The 11,603-nt window shown below is 54.2% G+C and overlaps 2 protein-coding genes across 3 annotated transcripts in view; one reads left to right on the top strand and one right to left on the bottom strand.

Moving 5' to 3' along the window:
• Clasrp (CLK4 associating serine/arginine rich protein) overlaps positions 1–4,599 on the top strand; it is a 23,561-nt gene extending 18,962 nt beyond the window's left edge. Inside the window, exons 14-21 of one of the 2 annotated variants that reach the window (XR_003842539.1) lie at positions 479–736; positions 1,005–1,048; positions 1,295–1,355; positions 1,485–1,543; positions 1,623–1,669; positions 3,401–3,483; positions 4,281–4,305; positions 4,479–4,599. Coding sequence is in view for 1 of the 2 variants with exons in the window: in XM_029531925.1 (XP_029387785.1) it covers positions 479–736; positions 1,005–1,044; positions 1,295–1,355; positions 1,485–1,543; positions 1,623–1,669; positions 3,401–3,483; positions 4,281–4,305; positions 4,479–4,521 (616 nt within the window). In the remaining variant the exon portion in view is untranslated. The remainder of the gene's footprint in view (positions 1–478; positions 737–1,004; positions 1,049–1,294; positions 1,356–1,484; positions 1,544–1,622; positions 1,670–3,400; positions 3,484–4,280; positions 4,306–4,478) is intronic. The other variant, XM_029531925.1, reaches the window with a different exon arrangement.
• Positions 4,600–4,992: 393 nt separating this feature from the next.
• Znf296 (zinc finger protein 296) lies at positions 4,993–8,532 on the bottom strand. The gene is made up of 3 exons (XM_021219821.1): positions 8,189–8,532; positions 7,853–7,996; positions 4,993–6,031 (listed from the first exon to the last, which is right to left on the bottom strand). The coding sequence occupies exons 1-3, from the start codon at positions 8,436–8,438 to the stop codon at positions 5,082–5,084; spliced, it is 1,344 nt and encodes a 447-aa protein (XP_021075480.1). The 5' UTR covers positions 8,439–8,532; the 3' UTR covers positions 4,993–5,081.
• Positions 8,533–11,603: the final 3,071 nt, after the last annotated feature.

Below are 11,603 nucleotides of genomic sequence, written 5' to 3'. Positions count from 1 at the left end.
TCTTTCTTTCTTTCTTTCTTTCTTTCTTTCTTTCTTTTCTTTCCTCGAGACAGGGTTTCTCTGTATAGCCCTGGCTGTCCTGGAACTCACTTTGTAGACCAGGCTGGCCTCGAACTCAGAAATCTGTCTGCCTTTGCTTCCCGAGTGCTGGGATTAAAGGCGTGCGCCACCGCCACCACGCCCACTCAGTGTGACTGCTTTCTTGAGAATCTTACTAGTACTCCAAGCAGGGAAACCCTGGGGCTGAGGAGAATATAGCTTGGTGTGGGGCAGGGAGCAAAATGAGGCACCAGAATGCCCCGAGCTCCCCCAGGATGTTAACACTGTTCTAGAAGGTATCCAGGGAGCAGCTGGGGCTTTCTGAGGGAAGTGTGTGGGGAAAGGGCTGGACTCTGCAGGAGGCCTAGTGATCTGGGAATTGGGGTGACTTGCTGTAGGTCCCTGGGGCCTCACAGCCCTCCATCTCTGCTACACCTAGGAGCCGCTCCCGTTCAGGCGACCGCTACAAGCGGGGTGCCCGGGGCCCCAGGCACCATAGCAGTAGTCATAGCCGCAGCAGCTGGTCCCTCAGCCCTTCGCGAAGCCGCAGTCTGACCCGGAGCGGAAGCCGCAGCCAGAGCCGGAGCAGAAGCCGAAGCCAGAGCCACAGCCAGAGCCAGAGTCACTCGCCATCGCCCCCAAGGGAGAAGCTGACCAGGCCGGCAGCGTCCCCTGCTGTGGGCGAGAAGCTGAAAAAGTGAGTTAGGGGCCTGGCTGGTTCTGAGGGAGCCCCGACTCAGTTCGTTTTGAAGGGAATGTGACAGTAGCCTGGCTGTTCTGGAAGGTGTGTGCACTGCAGTGTAGGGTGAGTGCTACCTTGTCTTAAGTAGGCTGCCAGAGAGGGATATGGTCCTGCCGAGGTTCTGGGGGTCAGGAACATGTCCTGAGTAATCTGGAGCCCGTGCCTGATGCCAGTCCTGAGGCCTATGGTAACGATGGCATTGCCATTTTCTCTCAAAACCCAGGACCGAACCTGCCGCTGGTAAAGAGACAGGAGCTGCCAAAGTCAGTAAGAATTTGGAACTCGCCCGTCTAATGCCCGTCAGCAGCAGTGTCCAGAGCTGGGCCCGGTGGGCCTGCAGGGGGCCCGGGGGGAGGGGAGAGCCAGCCCAGGGACCGGGGAAGGGCTACCCAGCAACTAAGTCCCATCCCTGCCTCCCACGGGGCTTCAGCCGGCCCCCAAGTCCCAGACTCTTGACTGAGGTGGGCTGGGCAAGCTCTGGGCACCCACGCCCGTCCCGCCCCTTCTCCCCAGCCCAAGCTGACCCCACAGGAGAGGCTGAAGCTTCGGATGCAGAAAGCCCTGAACCGCCAGTGTAAGTCCGCCTCCGAGCCGGCCAGTGCTGGGGAAAGAGTGGGCCGACCTCTCGTGAGCCTGCCTGAGCAGGTCAGGTTGGCACGGGGACTCTGAGCACAGTTCTCAAACTCACACCCTCCCTCCACAGTCAAGGCGGATAAGAAGGCAGCTCAGGAGAAGATGATCCAGCAGGAGCATGAGCGACAGGTCGGGCTGTGCTCGGATGGGCAGGGTACACAGGTGGTGTGGGGGGCTGGACCACCCCTCACAGCTGTTTCTGCTGCAGGAGCGAGAGGATGAACTGCGAGCAATGGCCCGAAAGATCCGAATGAAGTAAGGCCCCAACCTGTGGCTGACCCAGCAGCCTCCCGTTGTTGGAGCCCTCTGGCTCCTTTCACTGGTCCCGAAGCCCATTGCCATTGCTGCCCTCTTCCCCTGGCGGCCTGCTCACCTTCTGACCTCGTGTCTGAGCAGCATCCTAAAACGCCCTGGCCTCCCCATGCCTGGCAGCTGTGTCTTTGGCGACTGACACCTCACAGTGTTGAAGTGAGGCTTCCTGTGGTGGGTCTCGGCCTGGGAGCTTTCCCCTCTTCCCTCCCTTCCTCCCTCCTCCACTCTGCGTTGGGCAGAGTTAGAGCCTGGGCCCAGGTCATAGGCTTAGGGTTTAGCTTCGGCTATCCTAGTCTCTGCTCAGGCTGCTCTGGGCGGGACGCATCCCCTCAGTGCCCACCAGACTGGGCAGCTAGGAGGGCTACCAGGAAACCTCAGTCGACCCAGGGCTCTTTGGCAGATCCTGGGCTGTTGCACTGTGTATTGGCCAAGAGGGGAGTCAGCCAGTCAGGGATGGGCCTGTTCCTGTCAGTTCTTTCTGCTTTCTGCTATAGTGGAGGAACAAACATTTTGTTTTCTTGAGCTCAGTTGTCTTCCTCTGTGGAACAGTGGTGGTGATGGCTCCTGTCTCTGTGGTAAGCCATGCCAACCAACTATGCTGTGGGAGGGCCAGCTCCTGTCCTGCTTAGCCCTTTCTTTCTTTCTTTCTTTCTTTCTTTTTTTTTTTTTTTTTTTTTGTCTTTCTTTCTTTCTTTCTTTCTTTCTATTCTTTTTTGCTTTTTCGAGACAGGGTGGCCCTGGTTGTCCTGGAACTCACTTTGTAGACCAGGCTGGCCTCGAACTCAGAAATTCGCCTGCCTCAGCCTCCCGAGTGCTGGGATTAAAGGCTTGCACCACCACACTCAGCTGCCATTTCTTTACAATTTATATAATTTGTCTTTTTGTTTCTCTTTCTTGAGATAAGTGTTTCAGTGTAGATCTGGGTGGCCTATAACTCACTCTGTGGCCCAGATGTCCTTCGAATTCATAGTAGCCCTGCTTCATCTTCTCAAGTGCTACAATTCAGGCAGGGAAGACTGGAAGACCAATCTATCTAGGTTGTGAGGAGAAAGGGGGGGGGTGGGGAGAGTGCGAGCGAGGCAGCCAACCAGTGCGCATGACGTGCAGGAGGCCAGGCGGATAACTTGTAGATAGCAGGACTCTCCTTCCAGCGTAGGATCTGAGGTTGGAATACTTGGGTTGTCGCTCTTGCAGCACGGTGCTTATTCTGAGCTGTCATATGTCATTGTGTTGTGGCTCGTTCATTATTGTCAGACACGGCATAGTGTTCCATGCCTGTACAGTTCCATGGGAGGATCATGAGTTCAAGGCCAATCCTAGCTACATCGACAACCTTCTCAAAGACAGAACCCTGGAAGAGTCACCAGGGACTATCCCTGGCTTCTGTTTGTTGGTCATGTTGGCTTCTATCACTGTCTGCACCCTCCCTGTCTGTGTGAGCCTCAGTTCTTTGACTCTGCTGTTCTCTGGACAGGGTCGTGGTCCTTCTCACGGGTTCCCTGGGAGAACAGGGCACAGACAAGGCTGCCAGGGTTCCCAGTCCTGGCTGTGGGGAGACAATTGGCCAGTCCTCTAAATATGCTGGGTCTGGTGTTCCTGGCCCGGGTAGAGGGGCTGTACAGCCCAGCAGGTGCTCACCCCTCCCTGTTGGTTGCCTCCCCTCTCCCCTTGCAGGGAGCGAGAGCGGAGAGAGAAGGAGAGAGAAGAATGGGAACGCCAGTATAGCCGCCAGAGCCGCTCGCCCTCCCCACGCTACAGTGAGTGTTTCCCCGCCCTTCCTGCAGTACCAGGGTCAGGAGCCCATTAGAAAGCAGCTGGGTGTTGTGGGGAGCTTACCTCTGTGGTCCCAGCACTCAGGTAGAGCAAGGCCAGCCTGGGTTACATGGAGAAATCCTGATTCAAATAAAAAGTTTAATTGTAACCTGAAAATCGGGCAACTTGGGTAGACGAATCATCACCAGACTCAGGGTCAGCCTTGACTACAAAACAAGACACCTTCCCCCCTCCCCCAAGCCCCAGCAAGAGGCCAGCACTGTAGAGTCTGAGGTAGGAGAGTGGCTTGATTTGGTGTGTGGGAGCAGCCTAGATTACACACGGAGACTCCCATCTTATTTTTAAAAGTCCTAGACATCCAGGTGTGGTGGTGCATCCCCTAGGAATGCAGAGGCAGGAGGATTACCGAGGTTGAGGCCAGTCTGGTCTACATAGCCAGTTTCAGGTTTGCCAGGGCTATATAGTTAAGGACCTGGTCTCAGCCGGGCGTGGTGGCACACGCCTTTAATCCCAGTACTTGGGAGGCAGAGGCAGGCGGATTTCTGAGTTCGAGGCCAGCCTGGTCTACAGAGTGAGTTCCAGGACAGCCAGGGCTATACAGAAAAACCCTGCCCCAAAAAACCAAAAAAAAAAAAAAAAAAGACCCTGGTCTCAAAAAACAGTACCAGTGCGTGCATCCATCCCTTTAGTGCTAAGAATGTGGGGGGAGGGGCTTGATCCTGGCACTGAGATGGCCCATCAGAGGCTGGCTGGCATCCCACCACCCTCCTTTTCTTTTCAGGTCGAGAGTACAGTTCTTCCCGCAGGTGAGGATGCTGGCCCGATCACCATTGATGCCCCTCCCTTTGGCACCCCTTCACTTGGTGGGGTTGTACTTGTTCCCTAGGGAAGGCACTCTAGTCTCCAGGCATGTTGGTGCCCGTGTGCATTGAGGGAGGCTCCCAGTATCCCACCCTCATTGCCTTCCTTTTCTCTGCAGGCGCTCGAGGTCCAGGTCCCGAAGCCCCCATTACAGACATTAGGCAGAAGACGGAGCTGGGGCTGCTATGCTGCTGGGTCTCTGTAGTGAAATAAAAGCTAACATTATTTAATGCACTTCACCACATGCCGTCCCCTCATTTAGAACTTCCAGGCAAGATGCAGCTGGAGCCCGCTGCAGGTGCTGTAGCCTGCAGGGTGTGGCGAGTGAGGCCTGCAGGGGCAGGAGGAAGGGGCCAATCCAGTCAAGGGCCCAGACTCTGGCATGTGTGGACAGGGCCAGTGGATGACGGGCTAGGACTGGACTGAGCCCAGGAGCCTCTGGTGACAGGTCCAGGCCTCTCCCTGCCCCTGGCCTCACCCACACCAAGAACCGGGAGCACAGCTTTCTGTGCCAGTCCTCCAATGCCCAGGGCACTTACCCCCCACTCCAAACCGGTCTGTCTAGCTGGCCACACTATACTGGGGGAACCTCCCACCCCAGACACCCCAAGAAGAAAGTCCAGGCACAAGAATAAAAAGGAGATGGTTTATTCACACAGAGGAAAGACTAAAGTGCCTGCCCATTTCCACTTGATTTAGTGACACCTGTACAGAACATGTCTCAGGCTGTCGCCGGGTGCATCTGCCGCAGGTGCTTGTCCAGTGTAGCCTGCAAACCAAAGGGCACAAGGCAGTGCGGGCACTTATAGACAGTTTTACCAGTCCCCAGACCGTGGGTGCGGCGGTGGCGGTTGAGCTTGCTACTCTGGGCACAAGCATAGGGACACTGGTCACAGGTATAGGGCCGCTCGCCAGTGTGTAAACGTCGGTGCACGGTCAGGTTGCTGCTGTTGGTGAAGGACTTCCCGCAGATCTCACACTTGCTCCTGGGCCCGTGGCTCTTCTTCCTAGGTGTTGTCTTCTCGATCTTTACAGGGTCAGTCCTCTCTACTTTGGCAGGGGCTCCCCAGCCAACAAAACCTGGACCCCCTTGAGCTCCGCTGCCAGGGGCCCCAGGTTCCTGGACTCCTGCTGTGGCCGCAGCTCCAGCCTTCACATTCTGGCATGGGAGCATGCTGGCTGGAGCAGCTGCATAGGCAGCTGGTTCAGGAGGGGCTGCTGGGGAGGCTTCCCGGCTACCGGCAGAAGTGGAGGGGCTCCCAGGTGCCTGCTGCCTATGGGTCTTCTTGTGTCTGTTGAGCTTGCTGCTCTGAGCGCAGGCATATGAACACTGGTCACAGGAGTAGGGTCGCTCACCAGTGTGGGAACGCATGTGGACCTTAAGGTTGCTGAAAGAACTGAGGGTCTTCTTGCACACGTCACAGGTGGGGCTCCGCCGGGCAGCACTGCTCACTGGAGGGGGCTTGTCTTCAACTGGTGCCACCACTGCCACTGCTGACATGGCTGCCGCCACCTCAGCCAGGCCCAGCAGTGGAGCCTCTGGGGTCTCCAGGTGTTGTGTCTGGTAGATGCTTAGTCCATGGTCCCACTGGGCATGGCACAGCAACTTCCAAGGACTGGTGTACTGTCTTCCACACTGGAGGCAGCTCAGAGCCTTCAGCTCTTTGGATTCTGGAAGGGGAAAAAGGGGGGAATCACTGCCAGGCCAACAGTAACCCCTCAGTGGGATTCTGCATGACAGCTGCTGCCCTCAGGGAACCCCCTCAAGTGCAAACAGATTTTTCTGTTTGTGTGTGTGTGTGGGGGGGTGTGCACCAAGGCACTGGGGAAGCAGATCTTAGTATGACAACTTAGTATGAGCTGGGACCTGGCACAGAAACAGCACTTGCTGGGGGGATGGGCTGGTATCTGATTCCAAATGTGATGTTTCTCTAGACTCATGGCGTCCAGAAGTGTCTATAAGACACACCTCCCAGACCTACTTGACTTTAGATAGCCCAACCCCAAACAGTCCTGGATGGGGTAGCCTTTATGATAATAGGTCAAAGCCAAGCAGAGACTTACCAAACTGTAGAAGTAAAAGGCTAACATTATTTAATGGGCTTCACATGCTGTCCCCTTCCCCCAATTTAGAACTTCCAGGCAAGATGCAGCTGTGTCATCTTGGACTAGACCTATCCTCTCTGCTGTTTCCTCGGTTGCTAGAGTATGGGAATCTGAGGGGCTCCTTCCAGGGTTGCGACCTCAAATAGGAGACAGCTGAGAGCTTTGGACCCTATAAGCCCTCAAAAGTGAGCTGCCTCAGATACCAAAATACACAAAGCTAAAACCAGAGGTGATGGCACACGCCTTTAATCCCAGCACCCAGGAGGCAGAGATAGGCAGATCTGTGAGTTGGAGTTCTAGGCCACTCCGGGCTGTGTAGAAACCCAGTCTCAAGAAACAAAGTACCCACAGCTATCCGGGCCTATAATAACAGTAATACCAGCTGCCTAGGCTAGTATGAGACCCTGCCTAAAATGTTAAACTCAGGGCTGGGCGTGGTGGCGCACGCCTTTAATCCCAGCACTTGGGAGGCAGAGGCAGGCGGATTTCTGAGTTCAAGGCCAGCCTGGTCTACAGAGTGAGTTCCAGGACAGCCAGGGATACACAGAGAAACCCTGTCTCGAAAAACCAAAAAAATAAAAAATAAAATAAAAATTAAAAAAAAAGTTAAACTCAGCAGTGACCCACCCCAAGTGCTATTCAGGTGAACCCATCTTAGCCCCTCCCTCAACCAAAGCTGATTGGATTACAGACCCTCCCTGGCCCAGCCCCAAATATAATTACATTTCCCAAGTTCCACCTGGGCACCACACTGGGGGCTGGAAATTCAAGTTCGGATCAAGTCTTAAAATCTCACAGCCAACAAGAGCTCACTCGATGGACCAACCACTATGCAGTTTTAATTCCTCCCCCACATACACACAGACAGTATGCAGCGCCCAGACCAGGGGCTTCCCAACACTCGGCTGGGAGATCCGGAAGGGGAACAAGCCTGATGCCCCTTCTTAGGTTCTGAACTGTCTGAACCTCAATAAGAAGGATCAAAACACAATAGGTGTGTAGTACCCTCCATTCGGCTCCCCAGGTCACTGTCCCATCCTCCACTAGGTCCCCACTGTCAACCCCGGTCCAGCCACCTGGTCAGTTATTTCTGTCCACGGGAAAGGAGAAGTGAAACTAAATTAGGGGTGTATGGCAAAACCCGGGGCCAGTCTTCTGGGGCTGGCCACACCTTGTGGGTGGCCTTCCTCTCGCTGCCCAGCCCCCGCTCCATCTCTAGTCCTTGCCCTAGGACAGGCAAGATCAAGCCACGCCTAGGTTCTACCCTAAGGGGAGCAAGGAGAAAAGGGAAGTAACGATTGGTGGCCCATCTGTCCACCTTAGCTCCTCCGCAGGGCAGTAAGCCCAACCCTGGATCAGGAGTGCACTGCACCCTGAATTACTTACCTGAGTTGGGGTCGGAGACTTGGAGAAGCTGACAGTCTTGTTTTTTGTGATCCATGAAAGCGATGATGGCCCCTAATGGAAAGATCTTCCCGCAACGGCCGCAGGTCAACAGATCTGGGTGCTTGTCGGTCCAGGGCTGGCGGTCTGCAGGGAGGAAGCGGGTGGTGAGCGGTGGGGTGGAGCCCGACTCCGGGCGAGGGCTCCAAGGTGGAAAGGGGAAAACCGGAGGTCAGAGGGGAGGGCTGGGGAGGCCAGGCCGGTCCCGGGGCCATCCCCAGGGGAGAGGCACCCACCCAAAGGTCCCGATGCTAGCAGGAGCGAGGGCTAAGGACTCACCGGAAGACTTAGAAATCAGAGGCATCCGCGGGGCACACGTGCTGGGCGCGCAGAGTGGGCGCGAGGCGGTTTTGAGTTGACGCTCCACACCGAAGAGACCCGATATGGGCATGTCCCTCGCGAGCCAGGGCCTCTGCGCCAAGGACCCCAAGTCGCGGTCCGGCTTTACATCCATGACAAGATCGGGCATCTCAATGTCGGTGTCGGGCTCTAAGCGGCGAGGCACGCGGCCGGCCTTGCGGCGGGACATGGGGCGAGGGCGCAGATGCAGGTAATCCGCACGGTGGCCAGGCGCTCAGGTGAGTGAGTGGCTCTGGACGACCCGCGCCGAACTTTTACACGTGCTGGTCCTACCTTGTCTCCGCCCACTGGGGCGGGGTCTTTGCGGGGCCAGTCGCGGCGGTCAAACTCGACCTTCCCCGCCCAGCCCGCTGCCCAGGGACCAGTACGCAAATTGTGCCCTCCTCCGCAGGGCTTGATTTCACCCGGGAGGGTGTAAAGAAGCTCTTCCCAATGTCCCCCTCCTCGACCCCACGCCCCGGCGCTGGTGATACCTGAGTCTCGGGATGCCGCGCCTCATGCCCCAAGCGAGAAGTGGTGGACATCTCTCACTAAGAGGATGTATACTAAAAAAATTTCATTTTAAACCTTTTTCTTTCTTTTTTGTCTTTTAAGCCCGAACTAGCTATGTAACGAATGATGGCTTCGAACATTCTGATCTTCCACCCCTCCAGCGGTGGTTTTACAGGGGTGCATCAGTACACTTGTATTATGTGGCGCTGTGCATGGAACTCAGAACCTCTTGCACTCATAGGCAAGCACTCTCCACCGACTGGTCTACGTCCCAAACTAACCCATTTCTTCAGTACCTAGCATTCCATAACCCTTAAAATGTGGGTATGGAGGGCGGCAGTGAGAGTGGTCACTACATAAAATGTCCACAAAGTGCACGCCTTTAATCCTAGTGCTCAGGAGGCAGAGGCAGGCAGCTTTTCTCTGAATTCAAGGTCAGCCTGGTCTACAGAGTGAGTTCCAGGACAACCAGGACTATACAGAGAAACCCTGTCTCGGAAAAGGCCAAAAAAATAAACAAACAAAAAAACCCAAAACAAACAAAATTATTTAAAAAAAAAAAAAAAAAAGCCAAAAAGCCTTTTTTTGGGGTGTTGGGGGCGGGGTGGTGGCAGTACACACTGTAATCCCAGTAGTCCATGTTGGAATCAGAGGCAGGAGGATTGCCCAAGAGTTCCTGTGCAGCCTGGTCAACTAGGATATTATCTAGGGAGATCTTGTCTCAATACGTAAATAAATATGAAGACCTGAGGTTTTTGAGGGAACCAAGGAAAGCCAGGAAGAAGCCTATGCATCCTGAATTACAAGATGTGGGGGCAGGAACTTGGGGTATGGTCACATCCAGAGGGTCCTTTGGCTACTCTGAGGTTAGTTTTTTTCCTGGTACCAGGGGCCTGGGGAGGTTTGAGACAAAACAGAAGTATTTTCTTCCTAATCCTAGAGCCAGCTGTCCTCTCTGCCTCCCTCTGGGTGCGCCCCCCCCCCCAACTTCCTCAGATAAGAATTTTCTCGGGTGCACGGTTTGAAGTGGCATCAACACCCTGCCCCACCCTCAATCCTTTCCGAGTTCTCTTTTCTTCCTGGTACCCACCACATCACAGTAGCAGAAGTGTTTGCTGAATGTCCTCCCCCACCCACCCACCACAAGCTCCCATACATTTAGGGCCCTTGTGTGTCCGGCCCCAGGTGTCCTCAGGCAGCCCAGTGAATTCCAAGGCCGAGCTCTGAAGTTCCTCATATTGTTATTCAGGCACGGACTCAATTGACCTCCGGAGGGCCCAGGGCCTCCCTGGCCAGCATATCTAAAGTAGCCACACCCTGCTGAAGGCCTTGCAAATCACTCCCTATGACCTCCATATGTTCCCAATTCCCTTGAAGCCTTGAAAGCCTTAGTAGAGGCTGGACCCAGGGCACCTTTGTTTTTGAGACAGGGTTTATCGGGATAGCCCTGGCTGTCCTGGAACTTGCTCTGTGGAGCAAGCTGGCCTGGAACTTAGAAATCCACCTGCCTCTGCCTCCCAAGTGCTGGGATTAAAGGCGTGTGTCACCGCTGCCCAGCTTGCAAAGGTGGTTTTTAAAATGTACTTTGTTTTGTTTTGTTTTGTTTTTGAGACAGGGTTTCTCTGTGTAGCCCTGGCTGTCCTGGAACTCACTTTGTAGACCAGGCTGGCCTCAAACTCAGAAATCCACTTGCCTCTGCCTCCCAAGTGCTGGGATTAAAGGCGTGCGCCACCACGCCCGGCTCTTGCCTGGTATTTTTCTTCCTTTCCTTCCCTCATTTCTGTCTCCTTAGGCTGGCTCCAGTGACCCTCCCTCTGCACACAGTTGGTTTAATCACTGAATTTTAAGCCTCTCTTATCTTACTATCATTATACCCATTGCCCTTCTTGTGTCCTCTTTTGGGGATGTGAAGGACCAGAACAAAGAGCCGTGCACATCTCAGCCAAGTACTCTATTACTGAGTACATATGCCCAACCCCAGCCTCTATCCATTGTCTTTGGTGACAGGGCCATACCTTGTAGCACAGGCTAGCTATGCCTTGTAGCATAGGCTAGCCTTCAACCTGAGAGCCTCTTGCTCCAGCTTCATCAATTATTAGGTATAATTTTAGCCATGTTTCTTGTGCTAAAGATGGAATTAGGGTCTTGTTATCCTAGGTAAGCCAAACTGAGTCATGTCCCCAGTCCCTTTGAAGGATCTTGGCTTATTTATTTGCTAACTTGTAGGTTAGTTTGTTCCCTCAACTCGAAAGGGAATGTAGGTTTTAAGAGAGTATCATTGGGGAGCCCCGTTCTGAAACAGAGCCCCTACTCTTTCAGCGAGCTGGGACTCTCTAAGTCTGGTTAGACCACTTGCCAGGACAGGCAGGCACCAGCACCCATACTTTGATGATTCAATCAACACCTATATTGAAGCGGGGCACTCTTTTCCATGGATATGTGTGCCGGGCAGTAAGGGGAAGCTGCAGTCCTCTTCCTGCCTAAGTGAACTCTGTGGGAACGCAAGCCATTGTACCTGGGCTGAGATCGGATGCCCCTATGCAGGACCTCAATTTTTCCATTTGTGAACGAAGGTTGCAAAGAGGTCTGGGGGGGAAAAATGAATGACCTATGTCCATCCTAGCGGCAGTACCCTGTAAGCCCCTTTCCTGGAGACGGGGAGGGTCGGCTTCCTCCTGGAGGGGAGGGGTGGAATACAGGGGTACCTCCAAAGCGGCTGATAGGAAACCTCTATGCTTCTTCTTCTTTTTTTTCTTTTTTCTTTTCTTTTCTTTTTTTTTTTTTTTTTTTTTTTTCGTCTTCTTCTTCTTCATTCTTTAACCGGTAGAGAAAACTAAGTCCA

The sequence above is a fragment of the Mus pahari genome, chromosome 19 (assembly GCF_900095145.1).
Source record: "Mus pahari chromosome 19, PAHARI_EIJ_v1.1, whole genome shotgun sequence".
Taxonomy (NCBI): Eukaryota; Metazoa; Chordata; class Mammalia; order Rodentia; family Muridae; genus Mus; species Mus pahari.
Note: the sequence above shows the minus strand (reverse complement) of the source record. Positions and strands in the feature narration are given on the sequence as shown.

Bases quoted from the DNA above. Each gene is read 5' to 3' on its own strand.
- Znf296 (XM_021219821.1), bottom strand. From the start codon at position 8,438: ATGTCCCGCCGCAAGGCCGGCCGCGTGCCTCGCCGCTTAGAGCCCGAC. The intron at 7,997-8,188 runs GTGAGTCCTTAG...TCCTCCCTGCAG, and splicing joins TCTGATTTCTAAGTCTTCCG to ACCGCCAGCCCTGGACCGAC. The intron at 6,032-7,852 runs GTAAGTAATTCA...TTCCCCTTCCAG, and splicing joins AGTCTCCGACCCCAACTCAG to AATCCAAAGAGCTGAAGGCT.